The sequence below is a fragment of the Oreochromis aureus genome, linkage group 11 (assembly GCF_013358895.1).
Source record: "Oreochromis aureus strain Israel breed Guangdong linkage group 11, ZZ_aureus, whole genome shotgun sequence".
NCBI classification, from domain to species: Eukaryota; Metazoa; Chordata; class Actinopteri; order Cichliformes; family Cichlidae; genus Oreochromis; species Oreochromis aureus.
Genome location: NC_052952.1, coordinates 34,691,491 through 34,718,588, shown reverse-complemented (window position 1 = coordinate 34,718,588; position 27,098 = coordinate 34,691,491). Strand labels below are relative to the sequence as shown.

Sequence of the window (27,098 nt, the reverse complement as noted above, 5' to 3'; positions counted from 1 at the left end):
TGTAAGATTTAGGATTCTATTAGCAGAAATGGAATATCCATCCATCCATTCGCTTCCGCTTATCCTTTTCAGGGTCGCGGGGGGCGCTGGAGCCTATCCCAGCTGTCATAGGGCGAGAGGCGGGGTACGCCCTGGACAGGTCGCCAGTCTGTCGCAGGGCTAACATACAGGGACAGGCAACCATTCGCACTCACATTCACTCGCACATTTACACCTAGTGGCAATTTGCATTATCCAATTAACCTATCCCCACAAGTTGCATGTCTTTGGACGGTGGGAGGAAGCCGGAGCACCCGGAGAGAACCCACGCAAACACGGGGAGAACATGCAAACTCCACACAGAAAGACCCCGGCCTGATGGTGGAATTGAACTCAGGACCTTCTTGCTGTGCGGCAACAGTGCTAACCACCGTGCCACCGTGAAATGGAATATAGTGATAATAATTCTGCAGTATTTTCAATTATGTCGGCTGTCACATTAAACATAATTGAAAATACTGGTGAGCTTCTTTTTCTTGTAAGCTGATGATGAGCCTTTCATATCTGCATAGGGAGCAGAATCTCTCCCATCGAGAACACCAGGATGGCACTAGAAACTTATAAACAGCCACCAGATAATCTACCACATGCTTGGGTTGTTGTAATTCACGAATCCACCGCTGGATGTCACTAGTTTCCACACAGTGCACATTTGATACCAAGTGCAAAAGGAGAAGTCGTTTTTATGAAGAAAATATAAGCAACCATCAAATAATGTAGAAAAATTAACAACAAAGATGTAATTTTATTGATATCACCACATCACCGGTAAATCATTTACTTTAGTGCGTTTCCTGACTGGGACTGACATGCTCACACATGACATAAACAGACAGCATCTTTAAAAGTTTCAAACAATAAATGTTTTAATAGTGATGACTACAAGATCTACCTGCATGTAAATAATAATCTTTAGAGTAAAATGAATAAATGTGATTATGATTATAGGAAATGGCATTATAAACTGATACTGAGATATGATTAAAATGCATAGTAGTGTAATGCAAGATGAACTCTAACAAACTACAATGGCTATAACAGTAAAAGTCCAACATTTTTAAAGTAACTGTGTTTGTGTTTCTGGTTGTGTCCATCAGGTCCTAACTTACATGTAGCATCACATGACAGGTAAACACGACATGATGAATCCAGCCTTGTGAGCAGTCATTGGAGGGACAGTATTTTTCTTTTCATCTCATGCTGTAGATGTAAGAGTCAAAATAACATGTGCTGCAGATGCATTTTGTGCTACTCTACACAGTAGTTCCCCATGCTGATCGCTTCCTTTCCCTTTTCCTGTCTTCTTTTTCTTCCTCCATCTCGGTTTCCTGCCAGCTGCAGCCATCGCTTTATATACCTCTCTATCTCCTCGTCCACGGCATCCTTACAGAACGAGTTCTGCCTGACTGCATCTGCAGGGGTAAAAGGGGAGCAAAGTGAACACATGAAAGCAAGTAAATGCTTTAACTGTTTAAAATACACCATATTTTCTTATGTGTACTGTAGAAGCACACTCACTGAGGATAACTCTCTTGATGGTGAGGTTCTGTATTTTGTGCTTGTTATTTCTTCCCCTCCAGTTGATGTTTTTGGCCAAAGTGTTAGTAAAAAGCTTTGTCATTGTCCTCCACACACTTTCTTTGTTGAACACACCTCCAGACCGGTGGAAGTAAGAGATCTGCACAGAAAGAATGACGTGCACATTAACTCATTAGTATATACGCCATGTGGCATTCCCCCTCCCCCCAAAAAACTATATAAAATAATTAATATAAATAACAAACTTTGGTCCTACATGGTTCATATCAGCCAGGAAAAAATATGACAAGACTAATACTACTCCATATCAGCACACCATGATTACAAATACATCTAACAGCTGCTTACATTTGCAGCAGTACATAAACCACTATACTGTTATTACAATTAAAGAGAAATGTTTATTGGTAAAAATTCAGTTTCTTTTGACAAAGACCCAGAATGCAGAACCACAGGAAGAAAGAGTCTCACAGTAATTACAACTCCCTCCTTATGGCACAGTCCACCTTATTTGTATTACAGTTGCATCATCTTCAGTTTGACCCGCCAAGCCCAGAAAGTCAAGATGAGCATCAACCAGTCATCAGACTTCACCAAGCAAAATGCTGAATTACCAAGAAACAGCACTGGCATATAAGAGTAAAGGACAACTACACAAACAAATCAGCAGTAAATATAATTTAAAACTTGCATTATAAGGTCACCCAAATTAGCATGTTTTCTAAAATTATCAATAAACATTATAAAAAGAAAACATTTCCCAGTCATCACATGCAAACATTAGTGAAAACTGAGTTAAAACTGATAAAATTCCAACATCTGATGATACTTACCATTTTCGTCTTCAGCTGTGGCTAAGTTGCTGTAGAGCTTCTTAAATCCTGTACCGACTGCAGCGGCAGAGGCAGCGTCCCGACATCTGGAGGTTTACACAGCAGATAAATTTCGTGACTGCAGTATTTTTAGAACGGTGCTGTTTTGCTTTTTGATGGTTTTCAGAGAAACAAGAACCTCTAGAAGTATTGCTTTAAAAAGAGATACATAATCACTTGTGCTGTCAGATACCAGAAAGCCTTTTATGTGCTATTCTTAGATTCTGTGCTGCATCTATCAAAGTACTACGTATTTGTAAATGTTTCTTCCTGTTTGGCTGCAGTTTCATTAAGCTGTGACTGACAGGTAACAGCAGACAGCCTTATATTTGGTTGGTTGGTTATGGTTATGTGTGAATTATGTGGAACCATAGCCCAATCATGGAGGTAGCAGTCTGACCTCCCTCTGCCTATCTGTCACTTCAGCTCCTGTAGCAGAATGCACAGGCAAAAGATGCACATCCTGATATACTAAGCTGGGCAAATTCACACGACACTGATAGGGCGAGAGAACAAGTAATGCATTAAACAAAGGAAACCAAACTAAAGACTCAGGAAGAGGAATTAGTGAAAAGCTACAGGACACAACCAAAGCTTAGGCACTGCACTCGGAGCTTTGAACCATCCTGTCGTGGGAAAAGTGACATTGCAGCTCTTTAGTAAATACTGACAGTAGATTTTCAACAGCCAAAGAGGGTTTTGTTCTGGTGCAGACTGTTCGTAAATGTGCCCCATAATCCATTCAGTTTGTCCTGGATTTTCCTCCTTCCAGCAGGACTTGCCTGAAACAACTTACACCTTAGCAGATGCCCTCAAATGGAGCAGCAGTTCTACTCTGAGAGGGGTTTGAGTGTCAGGGTGATCCAAAGAGCTCCACTCTCTGAGGGAGTTTGAGGATGGCAGGGGCTCTCGAGGCAAATTGGTCCTGTTTGAGGGGTCAGAGCAACTGCATGAAGGTAAGAACCAGCAGCCATGGGTCCACCCTGTTGTGAGCTCACCACCTGCATTAGGAACCGTGGAGGTCCACTGCTTTGTGTTCAAAGGAAGAAGGCCTTTGGGGTCCAATTTCTGGATGCCTTAAAATGGCTTTAGGAAAATTAAAACGAAACCTGATATTACAGTAACACTGTAAGAACAGAACCACAGATTATCTCAACAATTCTAATCCATTATGATTTCAAAATACAGAATAACTATGCAAAAATATAATATAAACTGTTATGGTTGCACTTTAGTTTTGGAGCTGACATAGGGACGTACGTCTGCTACTGACATGATAAGGGCTGTTGTGCATTAATGTTTGATGATACGGAGCCATTTGAGCTGTGCTCTGTAGCTGTTGTGATCCAGTATAATTCAGACTGACTTTTGTAGCAGTAGCTTCACACATCAACTTGTTTGTCTGAGAATGAGGAGTTTTTGCTTCACATATAGTCTGTGAGTCTAAAAAAAAAAATTTATATTTAGAATATAGAACCAATAAGCAGTCAACATTTAAAAAGGTGCTAGAAGTGTTACTTAACAGATGTTTATCACCAGGTTTGATACTTGATAGCATTTTGCTAGCACAAACACATGGTTATGCAGTTTATTTCATTTTTCCCCCCCATGGGACATTAATCCGGATTATTTTTGTTACATTTTGTTAACTGTGCTGTTAGCGAGCTGTGGGTAGTGACCGAAAGAACGAAGTCGCGGATACAAGCGGCGGAAATGGGCTTCCTCCAAAGGGTGGCTGGCCTCTCCCTTAGCAATAGGGTGAGAAGTTCGGCCGTTCAGGAGCTGCTCCTCCACATCGAAAGGAGCCGGTTGAGGTGGTTCGGGAATCTGACAAGGATGCCGTCTGGGTGCCTCCTGGGTGAGGTTTTCTGGGCATGTCCCACCCGGAGGAGGCCCCTGGGCAGACCCAGGACACGCTGGAGAGAATATATCTTTCGGCTGGCCTGGGAACCCCTTGGTGTTCCCCCGGACAAGCTGGAGGTGGTGGCTGGGGAGAGGGAGTTCTGGGCTTCTCTGCTTGGGCTGCTGCCCCCACAAATGTAACAGTGTAGCTACAGGATATACAGACTGTAATCTGAACCAGCAGTTACATTTAGTCATAGGATCTAGAGGTTGTGATCGTTATGTTATTCCCTAGGTTAGGTAAAATACATAAAACAAAAAAGAAAACATAGCTCAGAAAAAATAACCACTTCATATTCGAAATATGCTTGTTTTTGTTTTTTACATTTCATTTTTGTTCAACATTTTTTAAAACTGCATTAAACTTTTTTTAAAAAGTTACCAAAAAATTCTAAAAAGGAGAAATACTCCACCTTCTTACGAAAAAAAGTGAATAAATGAAATGAACCAAAATTCAATTTGATTAACATGAATCTTAATACAGAACTATACTGAGAACAGCTTAGAGACAACAAACTGTGGACAACACAGAATATATGCATGTTCTAGGAAACCTAAAAATATACGACACACTCATGGTTAAATGCAGTAACCATTAATATTAATATTACTATTGTTACTTCTGAATGAAATTAGCACACATCCTGGAGTCACTTTTGCTTGGTGCATTCTGAGTGCAAAGGCAGAAAGCACGGTAACCACATATTCACAGCTCAGAAAAGGAAGAAGAAGCAAACCAAACCTACTCACACTTCTTAGAAAAACTTTAACCCAAGTTCAGCAGTTTCAGTCTTTCAGACCCCTGCGAGAAAAATCAAACTGAAACAAACAGTAGTAAAGAATTTGCTGCTGGACTGAATCCTGATCATCGAAAATACACAATGAAACTCGTTACCTCAGTGTGATCACGGAAAAGGCAGAGAATCATAAAAAAATACACATTAAAGTTTGTGATGTTTCATATTTCAATTAGACAAACATACAAAAAACAACAATAGCGATATACATTATACAGCTTTATTTGTTTAATGGCTTATCCAAACTCTGCCGAGGAGGTGAGAATCATGTCCAAGTGCCAAGCAAAGGTTTTACAGAAGGGAAACACAGAGTCTTCATGGTTTCACAGTGAATACAAACTGACCTTTCACCCTCAACAAGACCAACATTTCTTTGACTAACTGAGAAAATTCATGGTAATAAACATAATAAATATTTTTACAACAGCACACAGAATACAGCCAAGATTATAAATGACACAACTCGTGTGGGTGTGTCTTGCCGTCTCTCCTGCCTTAGGTGATGCCCTTTTTGTACAGCTGACTCTAAACAGCAATTAAGAGTACTTAATTGAGAAAGGTGCGCTCTAGCACCGGAGAGCCTTGTTGGTTTTCAGAGCTAGTGAGCTGTGCGTGTGTGGTGGCTGTTTGCTCCTGCTCTGTGGAGAGGAGTCTGTTTTGGTTACTAACCCTTTTAGCTTCTCAGTTTAATGACCAACTCCTGGGTTTTGTTTTCCTTCTTTAAAAGGCGATAGTGGATTGTCTCTCTTTTAGTTTAATTACTAATAGAAGCATTACTATAACCCTTTAATTGAACCATTTTGGCCCCCTGTCTCCTGTTTGTTACTTTCCCTTATCCCCAGACCTTTAAGGGTGGAACGTAACCGACTTTCTTAAAAATGACTTCTTGACACACCATTCTACTGATGAGGCTTTAGTGAACAGCAGATGGATCTAAAGGGTCAGATGGATCTTTCAGGTTCTGTGTCAGATATTTGCTGGATTTTTTCCTAGATAGTGTTTTAGACCAGCTTAAAATGAGCAACCCCCCCCCCCCCAAAAAAAAAAACCAAACAGCTAATGTCAAAAGGAAAAACTTTGAAAGACCTTCAAAACACCTGGAGATCTATCACTCGAGACCACTTTATGACCATTATAAGGAACCCCGACTTACTGGAAACAAAGAATAAAGAAATGAGGGGTGACTCGAGACTTTTGTACAGTGCAGTATTTTTTTTTATTGTTCAGTGCTCAAAATTATCCTTATTTATTTTATACTGGGCTTAGCACGCCCCTCAGTTTATCCTCTCTGAAGCCATTTGACAGACAGAAGCTTTGAAAAGCACGTGGCTCAGGCTACTGTGCTCACAGTCACGTCCATATATGCCCATTTTGGGGGGATTCATTTACCGTGACCTCATACGAAATACAAGTTTTGTAAATAAAAAATAAATAAATCTATGAAATGGAGCTTTAGAGTATCTGTGAATGGTAGTCATGGCCATTGATCAGTGGGCCTTGATCAGTGGTTGTTGATCAATGGTCATGAGAATTTGCATATTAATGATTAAGGAACTGACCTCCCAGCCCATTGTTCCTTCAGTGGGCTGGTTTCAGTCATTATGCAAATGTACTGTTTATAAGATTGGGGAAACCTGCAGTCAGCTGAGACTGAAGAAGTCACTTGGATGAGTGACGAAACGTTTCTCCCACTGAAAACTCTACGTCCAGATGAACAGACTTTTAGGGAGCTTTGGAGTAGTGTGATGCCTGAGCTTTTAGTTCACAGGTTTTAATTACACACATGCTAGCCTCATGGCTTTAAACGTGTCTTTAATATAAGCTAACTCTATGGTAACAGGTCAACTTACCAGATGCACTTTGTGGCTGTTGCAGAGTATGTCTTTGACATGTGTTATAACAGTATTATAATTAAACTTAACTCAATAAAAAAATCTTTATGCCTGAACACAAGTGTTTAAAAGTTTTAATATTTAATTGTGTTTTTCAATTGAAGTTACAGTCATTTCAAAAGTATTCAGACCCATCTATGTCTTAAAGGGATATAAATTCTTTATTTTTTCCATCAGTAGTGCCAAAACCTGCATCACCACAGTAAAGCATGGTAGTGGTATCATGATTTATTTCTTAACAGTAAGCACAGGTCTCTGGTTGTGGTGGTGTTGTAACTACCAGAGAACATGCATTGATGATGTCTTTTTAATTTTGTGTTGCATTTATTTAACCAGAATTTAACTAGAACATGACCTGTGACCTTTAAAGCCACTTGCAAAACATTTCTAAAAACATGTTTTCACTTTGTCACTAAAACCAAAACAGAAAAATATCTTTTAAAAAAAAGTACAGGGGTCTGAATTCTTTCTTAAGGCACAGTAACTTGGTGGTTTTCTAAGTAGTGACTGTGATAACATCTTCTGTGAACTAGCTGGTTTCAAAGCTAATTATGAATCAAATATTTATAATTTATAAAAGGCATCTTGATAAAGAGGTTTCAAACTACATCTTTCTGACTCAGCAAATGTCAAAAGGGTAGAATAAATTTTGTTGGGTAAGCAAGCGGGCCCACCATCGTTCTTTTTCAAGTATTCTAGCTAGAAAGGCGGTAGGCAGACAAGTGGATAGCCCGATTGTTAGAAGGTTAGCACAGTGGTTTATTCATCTAAGAGATGAAGAAAAATACTCAATATTCAGAGACAATAAAGAGAAAATCCTGACGAAAACTCAAATAAATGAAGATTGTGGACCGGGCTGTAGAAAGAAGGCTGTAAAGATATGTCACTAGCATCACTGGGAAAAGAAAAGGTGCATTTCTCAGTGACAGGTTCTCCATGATCACTGTTGTTAATGACATAACACAGCACTGAAATTAAAGTTTTGAAGGACTTCAAGGAATACAGGAAAAAAAGACTACTTTTTAGATACTTGTATTGACAATCTAATACCTGAAATGCAAAAATAACACACTAAGATTACTTTAAAGACTACACATTCTTTGCAGTTCTGGCTGATAGTTAAAAAAAAAAACCAAACAAACAAGAAACTGAATTAAAAATGTATATTTTGTGTATTATGTTTATAATTCAAATGTCTTTGTTACCACTGTTTTACGATCATGTGGTGACTTTCTCAAGCTGCATTTCTAGAGGTTTGGACTTAAAGACAATGTATTCCACAGGCTGATTTTACAGTGACAGCCATCAACAGTGTCAGATGTATAAGCTTTAAACAAACTGAGTTGTTTGAAGCTGAGCCATGTTTGCTTTTCTAGTTCTTTACCAGAACTAGAAAAGCAAACTGATAATTTTGTTTAAAACAGTGCCTATAGATGTGAGGACCATCATTAAATGGCACTGCAAGGGAAGTTTAGTTTCTTAAATGTGTTTTCAACAAAAACACAAACACATGTTACATTCTTCATTTTAAAAACACAAGTATATTCTCGGTATCAGAGGTTATTTCCGCGAAAGCAATGAGCACAAACTTCTGTGAAGTGTTTTGCATAAATGTCCACCAGTCTCTGTTGCAACATGTTTGAGGATTTTCTTCCTGCTGTTTAAATCTTCCTGCAACATTTTAATGAGATTTACATTGCTAACAAAGCCAGTCCTAAAGAATGTTTCTTACAGTGTCATGATATGATTCATATATTTTAGACATGTTATTACCTCTTGACCAGATTCTAAGAAATGCCCCCGCACTTTTTACCCCCACTACCTTAAAGTGGCAGTAAAGCCTAGATGCACATTATTTAAATTAGACAGTGTCACCTAATCTGGTACTAATGACTCTAATTTAAATCAAGAAGTGTACTTAAGTTTTCCATGTGACTGATGTGCTGTTTATGTATTTAAATTCTGAAAATGATCAAAAAATGTCTTCAAATTAAACGCCATTAATAATGGGCACAGTTAAGAGGATGAAATGTTTATCTAAACACATTAAAAAAATATTTTTTCAACACCGCGGTCGTTTGTGCTAAAACCTCTTTTGACAGGTTGCACTCAAAGATGGTGTGAAAAGCCTCCACCTAGACACACAGCGCTGTCTTTGCTTCAGCATCGATGCGATGAATCATTAAAATGAACAAGCCACTTTCAGTACTCCCCTCAAAAGTTTCATAATGTTACTCGAAAGCAGTTTTCACACATTCACTGCAGGCGTGAAGTCTTCTAAACATTACCTGAAGCGAGATCATGAATACCCAGTGCAGTCGAATCGGATATTAGCCGGTTTTAAACTCCAAGATCCCTGCTGAGCTCCCTCCCAGCACACTGGGAACGCTCCCTGGCCTAAACCATGCACAGTGATTCCAGTAGTGCGAAGTGTTTGTCTGAGCAGACTATTTCCTCCTTTCTGGTACATGTCAGATAAGACAATTCTAGAAAATCTCGTTCACCAGAAATTATTAGTAGACATGCCAGTACTGCCAATAAACGAAATACTTAAAAAAAGCCCATATCAGGTTAAAATGCCAATAAAATAGCATCACCACCACATTTGTAGTTTTTTACAACTCTCTTCTCTTTCAGGAACTATTTTGTTGCCTTTTTTTAGCCTCTGAAAACGGGAGACTGAAAATGTGTATAAAATTGACTCCAATCCCTAAACACATGATGGTGTACTGTTGTTAAACCCCTACAAGTAAAACTGAAAGTTTGAACTTTAGTCACAACCTGACTTTCTGAAAATTACCTGTAGCTTCACACTTTATGGATGACTAAAGTCGACGGCCATTCAGCTTTCATTCAGTCATTCACTTTTCCAGCATTACAACTTCTCACACAAATCGGGAGCGAGTCACTTCCTCAAACAAACCAGCAATGTCAAACTGAGATGCATATTTACAGTTCAGCTGTCGCTTTGTTAGGTGAAGCACTGGAGACTGCTGCTCACTTAAGTCATATTTTGTTTCCCTTTCTTTCCACTTCCCTGTTTTCCTAGCATTCAAGATATTTCTCACAATGCTCTTTTTTAGCTTCATGATATTTTTTGTATAACATGAGTACTGCATACATAAAGTTCTCATTTTTATTCTTCTGCCTCCATCTCACTCAATCCTCAGCATCCTCTTCTGCCACACCAACCCGCTACATGTCCTCCTTCCTTCCATCTTCTGTGGCCATGACCAAACATCATAACAGGTCTCATCTTGTAAGCCTTCCCTTTCCCTCTTGCAGCTATCCTTTTATCAAAAATCCACTCGCTCCACCTGCCTGCACTCTGTTCTTCGCCTTTCTTGTGCACTGTGTTTTATTGGATAGCTGACCCCACGTATTTAAACTCATCCACCTTCGCTATCTTTACTCATTGCTGCTTCACCCTAACCTCTGTCTCCCTGTCTCATTCACACACATGAATTCTGTCATGCTTCTGCTGCCTTTCATTCCTCATCTCCTTAGTGCATACCTCCACCTCCTCTCTAATCTGACTACAGACCTGAAAACCGATCCCTGATGTAATCCCACCTCACCTTGAATCCATCTGTCACTTCTGCTGCACAACTGTCCTTCTTGCCGTCCTCATACATAACCTGCACCGCATCCACAACGACACAGTGCATCTACACTTCTCCATCAACAAAGGCAAAATGCTCTCTCTTGGCATTTAGACTGGCGGCATGGTGGTTAGAACTATTACCTCACAGCAAGAAGGGCCTGAGTTCAATTCCACCATCATGCCAGTGTCTTTCTGTGTGGAGTTTGCATGTTCTCCATGTGTTTGTGTGGGTTCTCTGGCTTCCTCCCACAGTCCAAAGACATGCAGTTAGTGGGGTTAGGTTAACTGGTAACTCTAAATTGCCCATAGCTGCGAATGGTTGTCTGTCTCTATGTGTTAGCCCTATGGCAGACTGGCGACCTGTCCAGGGTGTACCCTGCCTCTCGACTGAAGACAGCTTGGATAGGCTCCTGCAACCCTGACAAGGATAAGTGGAAGAGAATAAATACATGGATAATTTAGACTAGTAGAATTTTTTCTTTTTCAGATTTTCTCTGGGGTTCTTTCGGCAATAATTGTGTAGTGAAAATCATGTGAGAAGTTCTGGTGTGTTTGGAGATCCTTCCTCTGACTGATTAAAGACTGGCATTAAAACTGCAGTATCAGTAAATCAGTCTCAGCTCACTGTTTTGCCCCAGGTTCTTCATGGGTAAATCTATGCACACTTTGCCAACCACAAATGACTGAAACCTGTAGTTGTGTAGGAGTGAAGCTCAATTACCTGTTACTACCTCATTCGTTTAAAAACCTGACTGTTTTTTCAGGCGTCTGTCCACGAGTCACGTTTCTCAAGTAATGTATTTCTACTGTAATGGCCTTATGTGGGGGGTTTTACTTTGCAAACATGCATGAGAAGCATCGTTCTGCCTAGTCAGTGTTCAGTGTTATTACTCACTCAGCCCCAGCTCACCTTTTTCTTATAGTTTTTCTTGACAAATGTTACTTGGCTCGATGCTGACCCTCTCTGCTGGTCCAGCAAACTGGCCTCACACACCTCCGATCAATGATAGCCACTGTGGTCCTGTTTAACAAGTGAGGGCTCACCGGAGTGGGCGTGTTGACGGGGAAAAGCCGCCACTGTGTCATTGCATTTGGGGGAAATTTGTGCAGGAGCAGCTGCACCTACATGTGATGAACAGATAGATGAATAGAAAAATGAGTGGGTGGATTCCATCTAATTCAATACCGACTCATTGTACTTACCACCAGACTTGACGCGGTGGTTGTTCGGCTGGTTTTCAGCGCTGCTGACAGAGCAGGAAAGTTCATCCTGCCGTACTCTGCCCACCTAAAGCCGCAGCACCTTCAGCTCACTTTTATTTTTGTCTGACTTGGACCCCAGCCTTCTTATGTCTTTGTCCCTTTCGGCCACCATCCTCTGGTGCTCCTGCACCCTGCCGTTTCAGGTGCCGCAGGTAACGTTGGTCACAGTGTTTACAGCCGCGGCTTCCTCTTCGGCCAAATTTGGTGTACAACCGCAGAAGTCGGGCTTGTTATTACCCAATGTTAGTTACACAACGAGCCGCCAACAGATGACAGCAGTTCCGGGGAAAGGAAAGTATCTACCTCCACAGTCTGGTGTTGAAATTCTTAAATACGACATAAAGCTTGGTTCAGTTAAACGTCCACATTTAAATCACCCCATACTGCCGAATGACTTCTTCTTCGGTGGTCTTTGAATCTCTGCTCGGCCGCAGTCGCCGAAGGAGTCACAGGGAACTGTAGTTTTAAGTTTAAATCTTTAGCACACTCGCACAACATCAGTGAATGATGGTAGAAATATAATTTCAAGATGGGAAAAAATGAAAACCTTATTTTGGACTAAAGTCAGCAATTTGATGGTGGTTCTACAAATGCATTGTATATGCCCTCATCAAAGTTGTAATAGTTAATTAAAGCTGAGGTGAAAATTAAAACTAGATGTGAATAATATTTTAGTTTATTAAAAATACAATTAAAAAAGCTAAAACATTAAAACTACCTTCACTTGTTTTCAAAAGTTAGACTTTTCTTTATTGTAATAGTTACAGATTTTCCTAAATCTTGTCTCTGACATATATTCTCCATACAATAATGATGCAAGTGCGATCATTACTTGTTTCTAGAAGGACTTTTTTGGTACATATGTGTGGCTCCCCAAGCTACATACTAATTAGAGATGAAAAATTAGAACCATCTATCAGTACTATGAGAGACTCCGGAGGCTCTGTTATGCTGTGAGAGGGAATTTTGCCGGCATTATTTGGGGCCACTTATCCCCCTAAATGGTAGAAATAACTGAAAATCAAAAGAAAGTTCTTCTGAATGATCTCATTTTGGTGCGAAAAACTGGAGAAATTTGTCAAGGTGTGCTGTACGCATGTGTATGAAAAGAGTATTCTCTCAATTTCTCACGTTTAACATCCTTCTTCACCTTAGAAGTGACAGTTAAAGAAACCACCTTTACTTTAGAATCTATTTAATAGCTGTTCAAGTTCACGATAGAAACCACCTTCATAATGTGGGTAGTTTTTTCCCCCCAAATGCTTCCAAGATGTACCAAATGTAGGAACATGTTGCAGCTAATAAAAGGAACAAAACCTGAATGTGTGCTGAATAAAATGATAAAGCAGTTTTCATGGCTGTTACAAAGCATCCCAGTCCACCATGGTGACTGTCATCTGCACAATTTATAAAGGCTAAAAATTAAAGCTGATTTAGACTAAAAGACCCACAGCAACAGCACTGGTTATGTTGACTGGAGAAATAAATAGTGAAACTTTCGTATTGAGGTTACATTTTATTGTTCCCTTAGGAAAATTTCAAAACAATTGTTTCCACTGAATATTTGCATCACCTGCACAACAACTTGGAGATGGATGATGATTCAGGAAAGATCCAAACACATCTCTCACAAGTCAGTAAAACAAGAACAAAGTTACTGATTTAAGCATAGATATGGATCTTTATCTCTTTTATTGTTGATTTCTTAGTAAAAGCTAAATGCAAAGTATTTATAAGTAATATTGCAAATAAGGTAGATTAAACTGAAAAAAACAGAACAAAGCACTTGCCCCATACAGCTACAGAAAATCATATCATCCAAAGCTCTAGTGGAATTCACACACATTCACGTCTTAACATTTTGCAGTCAGTATTTTAAATGCTAACAGTGTTAACATTTGCAAATCAGCCAAAGCAGAAGCCTACTTTATGTGTTATAAGGTGTTTTTTATGTTTTTGTCATAAAAAATGATAACCACATACATTTAAACAGATATAAATGTTGTATGAAGTTCAAGCACAAACCCGCCTTTGCTTAACAAGAGCTGCTATCAAAAACACACAGCAACATGCAACAAGTGAACTGGCCAGCTTCAAGCCACTTCATGGAATCTCTTCTGCCATGTGGTCTACAGCCTTGGCTGTCAGTGCCACCACTCTTGTGAATTTCTCTGGCTCCAAACAAACTGACAGAACCATTTCCTGCTTTAACTCTCGTGCTCCTGCTGGGAATCAGATGAAACTTTTACATTGCTCTCTTTAGACAATAAAACAGGAACAACACCTTCAGCTGTTTTGTTAAGAATGCAGTAATCACTACAGTAACATGGTGCTAGGGTCTCAACAACAGGACTGCTTGGTAAACTGCACTCTGGGCTTTGTGTCACATCCTCAAAGCTGCACCCAGAGTCAACACAGCTGATCTCCAGGACATCTTCAGGTGGAGAGGAGGCAATCTCTGCCTCTCTGCCTCTCTCCCAGACAGAGCAGGGGAGCTGAGTGTAAGAGGTGTTAGCTGGACACACCATAGCTATAGAAGCAGGAGCCATATCCATCCCAGGCAGGCCAACATAGGAGGTCTGGCACTGAGGGAATGCCAGCTGAATCACTGGAGGGTTTAGGAAGGTCTGGGTCTCTTCTGGGTCCTTCGTCTTGGGTTTTGGCACAACAGCCACTTTATCACTTATCATGACCTCATCGACTTTGTGCGTTAATACATTTTTATCTTTCAGTGAAAGCCATTCCTGCAAAGTAAACAAAATGAAGATGCATCAGGTGTGACACAGTAGAAAAAAACACACTTGTGTACTACCTGCACTCTCAGAATATGAAGTACCAATGCAGTATAAAAGAAGATTTGTTTCAGAATTCTCTTTTCATAAAGCACCGCTGTGCTGATGATGAAACAATAAAACAACGCGGTATCATAAAAGCGGTATCATAAAGTCAAACAATTAACTCAAGAAGGGACATTTGTAGAACCGCTCCAAGAACACAAACAGACTTCTTCTCATGCTTGTTTGTGAGGCTATAGCAGTGTTTGTTATCATTTGGCCATCCACTCTTACTCTGACTGAAAGGTCTCATTTTGCTTCTGAGGGGATTACCGTGAACTCTTCTACTCATATTTCTAGTGCAGAGTTGAGGATTGTGCTTCCATGAACTGTTTTTAACTGAATCGTGTTAGCAAACATTATGTTATTTGCCATAAAACTTGGTATGAATATGGTAGCACAGGACGAATGTTTCAATGATGCGCCGACTTTTCATCTAAAGTCACTTGTAGTTCCAGTTTATTTATCCTTTGAAAGATCTGGAGCTCTGCGTCACACGATTGACAGCCACTGGGTTTATCTCAGTAAGACGGATGAACTGTCAAAATCCTATTTTGCTGAATGCTTTCTTTTATCACCAGTTACCAGATGGTCAACATGATAGACAGAACACCTCCTTACAGTAAACTCAGCATGTTTGCATTGCTAGTTTGACAATATGCCGGTATTCACATTTTTTGCAGCGTCAGAACGTTACTAAAGTGACAAAAACACTATGAATGCTGTCTTTGACTGACACATCAAATAAATAAGGATGCGATAGATGTTCCTGTTAGGGGTAACCACAGCAGATTATCTGCCTACCCATGGACCTTGACTGTGAAGTAATCATTACTATGTGATAGATGTGTATAAATCTTATACACATCTATCATTAATTATGTGGTCTTCTTACATCTCATTTCTAATGTGTCATTTTATACTGTGCTTCCATTTTGCCCCTTATGTTAGGATTCCTGCACTTAATTCATTTTAACAGAAGTTAAAATTAAGCTAAACATAAGCATGGAAACCAAAAACTCCTTCAGAAATCACTTTATCTCCTCACCTTGAGATCGCCTTTATGTTGCTGATACAGAGGCTGAAAGAACGGAGCCGGGGACGGAGTGTGGGACAGAGTTTTTATCTTCATTCTGCCACACAGACACAAAATATGAATAACAGGCACATTATCCTCATCAGACATGCAATCATTCCAAAGCTTAGATGACTTACCTTGCAGCTGGACTGTAGAATACAAACAGCAGAGCTCCAACAACCAGACACAGTGGGAACAGATATTTGGCCAATAATAATAATAGAGTTTCTGGTTCTGAAATTACACAGAATTATTGACTCACACTACAAAGATGGCAGCAAGTCCATTATCTATCAAATTTCTGTGCTATTTTACAAAAGCACTGAGAGAAAGGGAAGAGAGCAGCACTTGTTTTTGATAAACATTGTTCAGAGAAAACACCTCACAAGACAACAAGGCAGACTTCACACGAGCAGCGTACTGAATATGTTTGTGATTATGAATAGCATTAAATAAACCTAAAAATCCATTCTTTTATCATTGTCATAAAATTGTTAAAGCTAATGTAGTTGAATTTTACTGTTAGCATATTTTTAGAAAGCTCCATGATAACAGAGGCCTTTTTGTACTTATGAAAAATGCGTCCTTTACCTTCTTTTGCTTTGTTTTTCCAGCACGTTGGTTTACTCCATTCACTCCATTCAGAAGTTATATATCCTTGAGGTATATATCTTGCTTTAATGCAATATTCACTATGTTTCAGGTGCAATGTCCGATTAATAGATTCAAACTTCTTTTGGGGTGGAACAATAATAGTCTGTGGAAAGGTGGAAACGTTTAAGAAACAATTATTGTTTGATTCTTTTAGAATAAAACAAGTTCTCAGTAAATATACTGCACATAACAGCTCATCTTACTTTGGTCTCACTGCTTTCGGGTGTTTGAAGTGACATTTCATACATGAGGTTTTCATGAAGGTAATCATGCTTATCATACCGACTTTTAAATGTAATGTTGAGAGTCTCTGTTGTTTCTTGGACCACAAGCTCAGGCGGTGGTTTCAGCTGAACTGATTAGAAATATCAATCAAATCATATTTAGGTATATCAAAATGTTCCTCTAAGCATCAATGGAGTGCATAACATTTTTTTCAGACTATCATTAAAAAAGAAAGCACATGAACATATTAAGAAAAAACAACAACTACAAGTGTAATTCATACTTACTGTGATGTGCTAAATAAAATTCATTTTTTAAATTGATGCATTGAGATTCATTACAAATTTCAATTTTATAGGAATCCAAACTCATCCAAAGAACATCGTTGAATCCACATTCAGAGTAGTATCTGTGATTCATCACCACAAGTGGACAAAAAGTGCTTCTGGAGCAAAAACAGAACATGGACATGTTTGTGGATTTAGAAGCAGAAACACACACTTTCAATTCTGTAAGAAGAATCAAGTATTTTATGTATTTATTTCAGAAAGACTTACTTATGCAGCTCGAAGTTCTCTTTGAAATGTAGGCTGTAGTTCTTTTTGTTCTTTCCCAATGGAATACCACTGATGTTGTTGAAGACACAAGTAATGTTATGTACATAGTCATTCACACACATCCATGATGGTACATCAACTAGAAAAAGAAAAAAGTAGAAGAAAAGGAATATTCAATTATAATTTCACAGTTTCTGGTATTGATTGCTTCAGTGCTGTGCTTATGTATGACAAGGGAACGAATAGTAAGTTATGGAATAGTTTAATAATTATTCAGGTCTTTTTTGACCTTTTAAGGAAAAGTGAACATTAGAATTAATATATATATATATAACAGTGTAAGACTATTAAGGATGTATAAGTGGGTAGGTTTAATCTGGTAGAGGTGCAGCTATATATAGTTGAGGATAATCTGAGAAGCTGCAAAACAAAATAAAAAAAATTGAAAAGAATTTTATTTTGTTTGACACACTGGACACTCCTATGTTTTTGTGCCTTATACAATTAACCATGTAATCACCAGTTTAGAGGGTAAATCTCTTTTGCTAGCAGCTCAGTCATCACATACTAGTACATAGAGTCCCATGTGCACACTCCCTTAAAAGGTTCAATCCTTAAGAAGGCACTCTATTTATTTTTTATGTAAAACCTTGATTGGTAAATAACCAGCATATCCAGCTGTCAAATATGTAGCAGAGTAAAAAGTACATCATTTCTCCACAGTAATAGAAATTACAATAAATTTTACTTGATAAACATCAAGCTACTTTCCACATCTATAATAATCAAAATATTAATCAAAGGTCAAAAACAACAAACGTGTGATATAATGATAGATCACATGAGTGACTATTTGACATTTAAACATATCGTCTGAACCTCCTACTGTGACTGACAACTGGAATGTATGACATTAAAAGCTATGCAATTAATCATAGTAGGAAGAAAAGGATGATATGATACAGCCACAAGATGAGATAAACCATAAGCTGCCTTACTAATGAATTCCCATAGCTAAGCGGAAAACATCTCCATATAAATGAGGAATACCTTCGATCCCGCTGGTCACTTTAAGGATGCCGTAGCACCAAAGCCCAAACAGAGGCTGCCAGAACTTCATGTCTTTTTGAACACAGGTCTCGCTCTGTGGATATAAATAAAATATATATGTTTTAAGCTTCTTTGAACTTTGTATTACAATGTATCTACTCCTTCAGTATTATGAAATTTGTACCATTTCATCTATATTACAATAGATTGGAATTTATCATTTTGTAAACTACACTTGTCATAGGAAAATAACAAATAAAATGCATCAAGTTTATAAGTTTTCATAATCAGTAAAAACAGCAGCTGACATGAGTTCAATGATATTTTAGTAAATGTGCCATTACCTCAGATCTGTGGTGCCACTGATGTCTCAGACGGTGAATGAGACATAGAGCTGAGGTTTAAACTTATCAATCACATCACAGGAAGTCTTTTTTTTTTTTTTTTTTACGTCATTGGGGTTTTTTTTCCTCTTACCTTCTTGGTTTGGGCACGTGCTTTTAATTTAGTTTCATTGTACTAATAAAACTGTTCAGTTTCTGAAGATTATCCTGTTCTTAAAAGTTTTTTTTTGCTGTGATACAAAACCTAAAGAGACATTGTTTTATGTCACTTAGGGCTGCATTACTATTTGCTTTAGTGCGCGTGCAAGTGAAAGTTTCTTTTTTTAAAAATCAACTTTGTCAAAAAAGAAAAAAGAATAATTATTCTTCCTAAATGTATTTACTTTTTTGGTGGTTTGATGGTCTTCCATAATGTAGTGCAACAAGTTTACAATTTATGGGGACCCATTATGTCTACACACACACACACACGCACGCACGCACACACGCACGCACACACGCACACACACACACACACACACACACACACTGTTACTAGTACTCTTAGTACTAAACTATTAGTGCTCATAATAAACATGTTTAAAGTTTCAAATATTGAGCCAAACAAGTAATTTCTGTGTGCTGTAGGTTACAGAATAAGGAACTCCAATGCAGGACAAAAAGAAAACCTTTTTATTAAGCTGAAGGATGAATCCAAGGTCTTCAGCAAAATATAGAACCAGATATAACCAAATATAAAACCAGAAAATATACACAGAACCAACAGCATAAGACAATGGGACTGTGTACACACAAAAGGCGATTAAGGAACAGGTGAGGAACTGAGCACAGACCTCCACTAAAACTCTGAACAAAGCACAAGAGGAAAGTAGTTATCAGGAAATAAACAGGAAAATAACAGCTTAGATAAATGAAACAAGGAATGAAACATGAATGAACCACATCAGAGGGGAAACAGGAAGATGAGACAGAGAGAACACTCAGGGAAATCCTAAGGGAGCTATAACATACCCAAAGACCCCAAAATAGGACTGGAGCAGTAACGTAATGGACATCCAAAGCTCAACAATTACAAAACCATAAATGGGAACTAAAAAGAACAACAAGAATTAATGCTTCATGTTAAAGAATGATAATTAAGCACTAGAACAAGTGAAGCTCCCGGACACAGCTCTGAACACAATTAACAATCTCAGAACTACTGTACTGGTTTGCTTATGACTTTTGCTGGGTTTCTCACACTTCAGTGACGCTACCAACCACAAGTTGATTGGCGATAGGCTCGAGGGACTGGCTGTCTCTGAATGTTTTTCCTTATCACGATTTAAATCTCATTTGGTGTGGAAAAAGTTTTGAACATCAACGCAGCTGTTTGCAAAAACTGTAAAAACAAGCTTGGCAGTGACTTTAGATTTAGATTTTTTTTTTTAAATTCTTATTACAAGTTCATTTAAATGTAGCCTGGGAAATGCTTAGCCACACAGGACACAATTACTGGGGTTCTTAATGTGCAGTTTTTATTGTCAATGGCGACTGAATAAACAACAATGTCCTTTGACCTTTACTTTTGTCAAACAGCAGCCATATGGACTTGTACTGAACATCAACAGTATGAGAGGTAACGTGGCAATACCAGGAATAAGGGAAAGGAAATAAAATAAAATACAAAACACAAAAATACGGCAGTGGCCTCTGTCTGTGCAGAACAAAATACAAAGAGCTCAATCACACAAGGCTCCTTTAAAAAAATGTGGAAGTATTACATACATTTTCTATAAACACTTACATTCCACAGCAATCTCAGCTGACTTGCAATACCGGAACACACAGACGATCTCGCAGCTTATCCCTTGCATGCAGAAAATGGCTGCTCCGCGCCGCACATGCAGGTCCTTTGCGTCATCCATTTGATCACATCCTAACAGGTCATGCATTTTAATTACTAAAAAGAAAACAGCGAGAGACCCACAAATCAGCAACTGAAGGCATAAAGGACTGGCATAGCATCTCAAGGGATGAAACAGAACATTTGATGATGTCAATGAGTTCCACACTTTAGGCACTTGTTGACTGCAAAGGATTCTCAAGTCAAGTCAAGTCAAGTGGCTTTATTGTCATTCCAACCATGGTGGTATAGCACACAGTGAAACAAGCCAACGTTCCTCCAAAACCACGGTGCTACAAATGACAAATAACAGACAATCAACACAGGACTACATAAAGTACAATGTGCAAAAATTCCAAAAATTGCAAAAAAACAAAGAAAAGACAGCACAACACCAGACAGAACAGAACGATAGAGACACAACAGTGCAATAGAAAAGTGCAACAATGACAGTGGGTTGTGCAAAAGACTGAGGATTGTGCAAAAAAATGACTCGATGTTTGAAGGTGTGCGTGTGTCTGAAATTGTGCAGAAAAGTGCTTGATCCTCAACCAGATATTAAAAACAATCCTTATCGAATTACCTTATCTGGAAATAGAGGGCCGTGTATAAAAAAATGTGTAATTTCCTAAACACTTCAAGAATCTGGTGTAGAGAGGAGAAGTTAGAAAACAAAAATTTAATTGTCCAAAAATTAGATTCTAGCTGTCAAGCACATAAAATGGATCACAGTTCCCCACAGCTAAAGAATCTGCACTGGGTAACTGTAGGAAATTATTCAAAAGCTCTTTTAACTGTCTATAAAGTTTAAATACACTTGCTCCTCTCTACATCAGACACTTTATTTCATTTATTATATAATCCTGACAGATGACTGAGATCCTCCACTGGTTTTCCTTTGATTTCTTATTATTTCTAGACTTGGATGTTCACTTTACAAAGAGCAGGTTTTCATTTGTTGAACAATTTACAAACCAGGAACGAGAACTTGACATGGAGAGGAAACTGATAGACATCAGATTGTGAGAAAAGACACATTCACAGTAAACCGACATCGCTCAGTACATGTAAAAAAAATCTTTGCTTTGTTTGCAAATGCATGCAGATGAGCCACAGAAAATCAAAACACTTGACTAGAATCAAAGGTCAAGCGTCATACGAAAGCTATCAACATCACTGTTTGAAGGGAATCCATCACTGAAATACCCAAGTATCACTTTCAGATAGGTCATCGGGAGAGGTGGGACAGAGAGTGGTTGAAGCACTGTAGCTTTCCTCTCCCTACATCTAAGAGAGTCTAAAACAACATCAAGACTTTTATGTTTGAAATAATACCGGATGCTAAAAACGAGCTTGACCATATTTGTCAATAGTAAATCATCTTTATTCTTAATCAAATATATAATCAAAATGTAAGTTTGACCAATATGTTAAATGAAAAATCTAGTTTAAGTAGTGAAAATCACTGTTCTAATGTCTTAATCTTGTGTGTGGACACGATCCAGCTTTGACCTTGGTAGATTTGTGTGTGTCTGCAGCAAGGGCGTAGATTTGGCATGGACGGAAGGGACATGTCCCCACCAATATCCAGCGATTATTGAATTGTCCCCACCAATAATTTGATCTCTTCGAGTAAAGAAAAACAACCCGATAGAAAGAAAAAAAACGATCTGTCAACGTCTCATTCACCCAGCGGTGCAGAAAGAGTTAAATTACGTTCGCTACTGGAGTCCTACGTCATGTGACAAATATGGCCAATGTGATTGGCTGTGCCTTTCAGGGAGCTCTGTTTAGTTTTAGCAGCGGCAAGCCTGCGCTGCGAGGAGGAGAGGAGGATGGCAGCAAAAAGGAAGAACCTGGATATAAGAAAGTATTTTTCAAAGAAACCTGTAAGTCACTTAAAGTCAAGTTCACTCATAAAATGTGTCCGTCATAATAACTTTACAGGCTATGCTAGGCCATACATACATGCCAACCCTCCAGATTTTTCCGGGAGAATCCCGAATTTCAGTGCCCCTCCCGAAAATATCCCGGAGCCACCATTCTCCCCAGTTTCTCCCGATTTTCCACCCAGATAACAAAATTGAAAAACCATATCCCAGCGTGGCCCAGCCGATTCCAGTTTCCATCAATGGCTACTACTACTGCAGCTACTTAGTTTTAATATTACTCTTATTACTCTTTCTGGGTTGCAAAATAAACTTTTAACATATTTTCAGGCGAGAATGTAGCTGTGTAAACTTCAAATATCTGTGTTATTGTACTTCCATTATAATCAATCAGCTCCCTTTTGTCCACTTAAATTATGTTTACAGAACTATTTTTGCATTTGTTGCAATTTCAGCTGTCCTCTTGGCCAGATTACTCTTAAGAGAGAAATTTTTAAAGTACACAATAATTTTTTTTAACTGCATAAATAAAGGATACATAAAAGTCACTGCCAAAAACTGATTGCGGCTTCTACCTTCTTACAGGAATGTTGTTTGTTGCTCAAGATGACTTGATATAATTCATGAGGAATATATTTGACATATGTTTCACATATTATAGACCAACAAGTTATTTCTAGCACCGGAAATCAGTTTTTGGCAGACAATCACTTTTTGGCACAACACCTGGTCTTCAGGTGGACGCAGCCTCTGAATTTGGACACCCCCGGCCTGTTTCTGGCCGGACAATAATAACGGTGACATTTAACTTATTTTATCTGATAAACAAACATTGTAAAATTCAAGTTTACATATATATATATATATATATATATATATATATATATATATATATATATACACCACCCCACCCCCCAACAGCCCTTTTTAATGTCTCCCTAATTCTGAGGTCTCAAGGTTGGTAAGTATGTGCTAGGCTTTGGCCCACATCAGTCTAAAATTGTATGTAACCGTGAATAACGTGTTGCCATGTCAGTAATTTAACATTATATAATTCACATATAAAACTAGGCAAGTTTTTATTCCTTTTGTTATCAAGAAGCAAAGACAAAAAGGAAAAAGAAAAGAAACAGGCCAGGGTTCGGTGGTTGAATCATCCGTCCCCACCAATGCCAAAACCAAATCTACGCCCTTGGTCTGCAGGAATGTGAAAATATAAGAACTTTGTCGCCAAACTGTCATTATACATGATTTTGAATAAGAGAAATGGTATTAAGTGTTGTAATGATAAAACATAATCCTAATTCATATGTGACTGATAGTTACTGACTTGAAAAATTATGTTAAGTATAACATGGAAAAGAGTCAAACGTAACAACGTAATATCAATGAAGCAACCTTTGCCTTAGTTAGAAGTGAAAGGTTGAAGATGGAGGTGATGATAGAGTGTGGCTGGATATCAGGTGACATCGGTGACTGTCGAGATAGGAAAGAGAGATGGGGAGGCAAATGGGAATTTGCAGTGTTTTTTTTTCCTCTAGTTCTTGCAATGAGCAGAAGACATCATCTTGGGATTTGGTCCCTGGGGTCCATAGTTACAAATTGCAACAGGTAGTGCCAGAGGAGCCACCACCACCCAACCACTGTGGACCTACAACTTGGTTTTATTATTTTTGACTTTTTCTCTGCTCATTTTTGCCATAGGGGCAGGGTAGATTACAGGGGCAGTTAGCACTGGGTGAATCCCCTCACCCATCCATAGGCTCCATCTGAACTCTGTGTTGCCATAATATTCATAGAATCAGAATAGGACTTTTTAATTAGAGCGCTGAACCAGACTTCCTGTATTGGGGTGCAAGGCCCAAGTGAATTCAGCTTCATTGTAAATGCGATGGAGCAGAAAATCTGGAACTACAGTGGAAGAAAAAAAAAGTGACTTTTTCTTCCTGGTTCTGAACGAGAGCGTTGATGTCACTGGCAATGGACAGATACATTAATATTGATGGTTACACCCTACTGCAATAAAGGAGATGTATCACAAGACACAATAAGATGGTTGATCAATTTATTTCACTGAGTCATCTACACAAGTCTTTTTGTAGATGTTATTCAAGCCATGGCATTTGTTAGGGTTGAAAGGACAACTGTAACCCCCCTATTTTTACCTCCTTTCTTCAAAATAGCCTGCCCTCTTTTCTCTTAGGTAAAACACTATTTCATGTTTAACTTTAAAATTTCAAAAGGGACACAATTTTTTTCTTAATGTGGCACTGATACTTAGTCACACTTTCCCAGTTTTTCCTTCCTGGTTTTCTTTCAGAAAAAGGTTCATGAATCAGAATGTGAAGTCAGCTCTCTTATACCAGCTGTTTATTGATGGCTATTAACACTTTCTTCTTGCCTTCTTTGCATTGCTGTTAATTTATTATTTATTAATTAGTTAAATATTTATTATTTATAAAAGGTAAATGACATTTAATGAAAAGTCAGAAATGTTCATGATAAACGGAAGTAACAGTGTGAATGCCGCTAAGTGTAAAAATAAAGATACTGTGAGCACATTCTTTTAAAAAAAACCCTCCAAGGCAAAGTTTCAACAACTTTTGAAGGTTGCTGCTGATTGGTAGAGGACATAGCTACTGTTTACATTTTGTGTTACACATTATTTTGTGAATATAACATATATATTTTTGAATTATTTAAATGCATTTTTAAAAATATCAGTAGTTCACATATTTTTCCATGTGTTCTGATAAAGAAAACAAATGCAATTACGGCAATGATAATTCAGAATCTTTATTGTTTTTATTATCCTTCACTCACTTGTGGCCTCAGGTGAAAGTTTAATTCAATTCAATTTAATTTTATTTATACAGCACCAAATCACAACAGGGGCTATATATTGTAATAATACATACAGAGAAAAACCCAACAATCATGAGACCACCTATGAGGAAGCACTTTGGCAACAGTGGGAAGGAAAAACTTCCTTTTAACCGGAAGAAACCTCCGGCAGAACCAGGCTCAGAGAGGGGCGGGGCCATCTGCTGCGACCGGTTGGGATGAGAGAAGGAAGACATGCTGTGGAAGAGAGCCAGAGATTATGTTTAAAGGATGTAATGTGTCAAATTAATCATGAAGACTAAACTGAGATGTTTTGATGCAGCTAAACATTGTAGTCAGTTCAGTGTATGCTATACTGGCAACTGAGTGTGACAGCTATTGTCTGTTTGTCACAGATATGTGGTGTCCTGATTTGTCAAGCTTTTGAATTGTTTGGCCACGAGGTGTTTTATAAGTGAGTGCTAAATTTAATTATATTGTTGATGTTATAACTAAAATATTTGATAGTTTGATTCATTCCTGGCAGAGCGCCTCCATTCAGTATAACTAGATTTTTAATCTTCTCTCAAAAAAAGAGAGTTCTTCACAGATATGAAGACATATTCAGTAATGAAGTTTAACAAATTCAGTTACAAATTCCCTCTCAGTGACCATCATCCATGAGGATGGTATAGTAACGTAGACCAATCCCAGGGGAAAGGTTCTCAGCATATTTAATTACATGAGAACAAAACCATGTGGATTCCCAGTCCAAAAGTCCTGTTGAAGCAACTATTAGACTGACTATGGTCATACATGTGTTCTCCTTTCCCTTACTTACTTCACTTTTAATGTCCATCACTCATACTGATTTGATAAATGCACAGAGAAAATCCTGAATGCAATTTGAACACACAGAAGAGCGTGCACCATTGGATGGTGAATTCACAATTGTTGCTTCATTACCTGCTCAGCTTAGTTCTTTTTGCTAAAGGTGGTGTCTCTTGTACACACTTTACCAAACATTACTCTCATATATAATTGCTGTAACATATGAGTATGACATGCTCATACTCAGAAATACACTTTTTGACGTCTGCTCCAGTAAATGATCATAATACAGATATAACACCCAGGATACCAGTACTTGCTTTGCTAGTCCACCCCTCACAAATCTAAAAAACTGGTTATGTTTTGATTCTGAAACTATGATATACATGATGTTGATGCTCAGTGTTGGTTACAGAAATAATCGTGCTGAACAGAAACAAGATTTTGGCTTCAGATTGTGATACTTGGAGTGGGTGTAAATTTGGTTGCAGTGTTTTTTTTTAACAGTGTTTCTCAGCCCTGAAATGTCTCCTGTACTTATGAAGAGTTGCTTTAAAATTTTGACCCATTCACACGTACTTTCAGAACCTGTAACTCAAAATATTTAGTGTGGAGGTAAATGTTTACATGGATACACCCAATAAAGCTATTGTACAACTCGTAAAGGTTTTCCATGGGATGGCCAACACGAAATTCTGTGTATAAAGTATTATTTTGGTTTTCAAGCCTATTAACTGCATCCGAATCTCACGGAAAGAATAGTAGATATGTAAATGGATCAACTGACCCTGAACCATCCCATAGTTATGCTTCTCAGGCTACTGGGGACTTACCATGATGCACCAAGCCTTACTTCACTCATGCCTACTTCCCTTTTGAGTGGCATGGTGGTAGAAAATGTTCTACCGCTGCTACACAGAAAGACCCCAGCTGGGGTCAAACCAGGAACCTGGTTGCAGTCCACTGGGGTGGTTGTAGCTCAGGAGGTATAGCCAGTCATCTACTGACGGTTGGTGGTTC

General features: G+C 38.5%; 1 protein-coding gene across 1 annotated transcript; it reads right to left on the bottom strand.

The window, feature by feature from the left end:
• Positions 1 to 13,411: 13,411 nt before the first annotated feature.
• LOC116315389 (interleukin-21 receptor-like) lies at positions 13,412 to 18,672 on the bottom strand. The gene is made up of 9 exons (XM_031733670.2): positions 18,651 to 18,672; positions 18,307 to 18,400; positions 17,257 to 17,395; positions 16,987 to 17,144; positions 16,678 to 16,829; positions 16,412 to 16,577; positions 15,958 to 16,054; positions 15,791 to 15,875; positions 13,412 to 14,652 (listed from the first exon to the last, which is right to left on the bottom strand). Exons 2-9 carry the CDS (start codon positions 18,374 to 18,376, stop codon positions 14,116 to 14,118), a joined length of 1,404 nt encoding a protein of 467 aa, XP_031589530.2. The 5' UTR covers positions 18,377 to 18,400; positions 18,651 to 18,672; the 3' UTR covers positions 13,412 to 14,115.
• Positions 18,673 to 27,098: the final 8,426 nt, after the last annotated feature.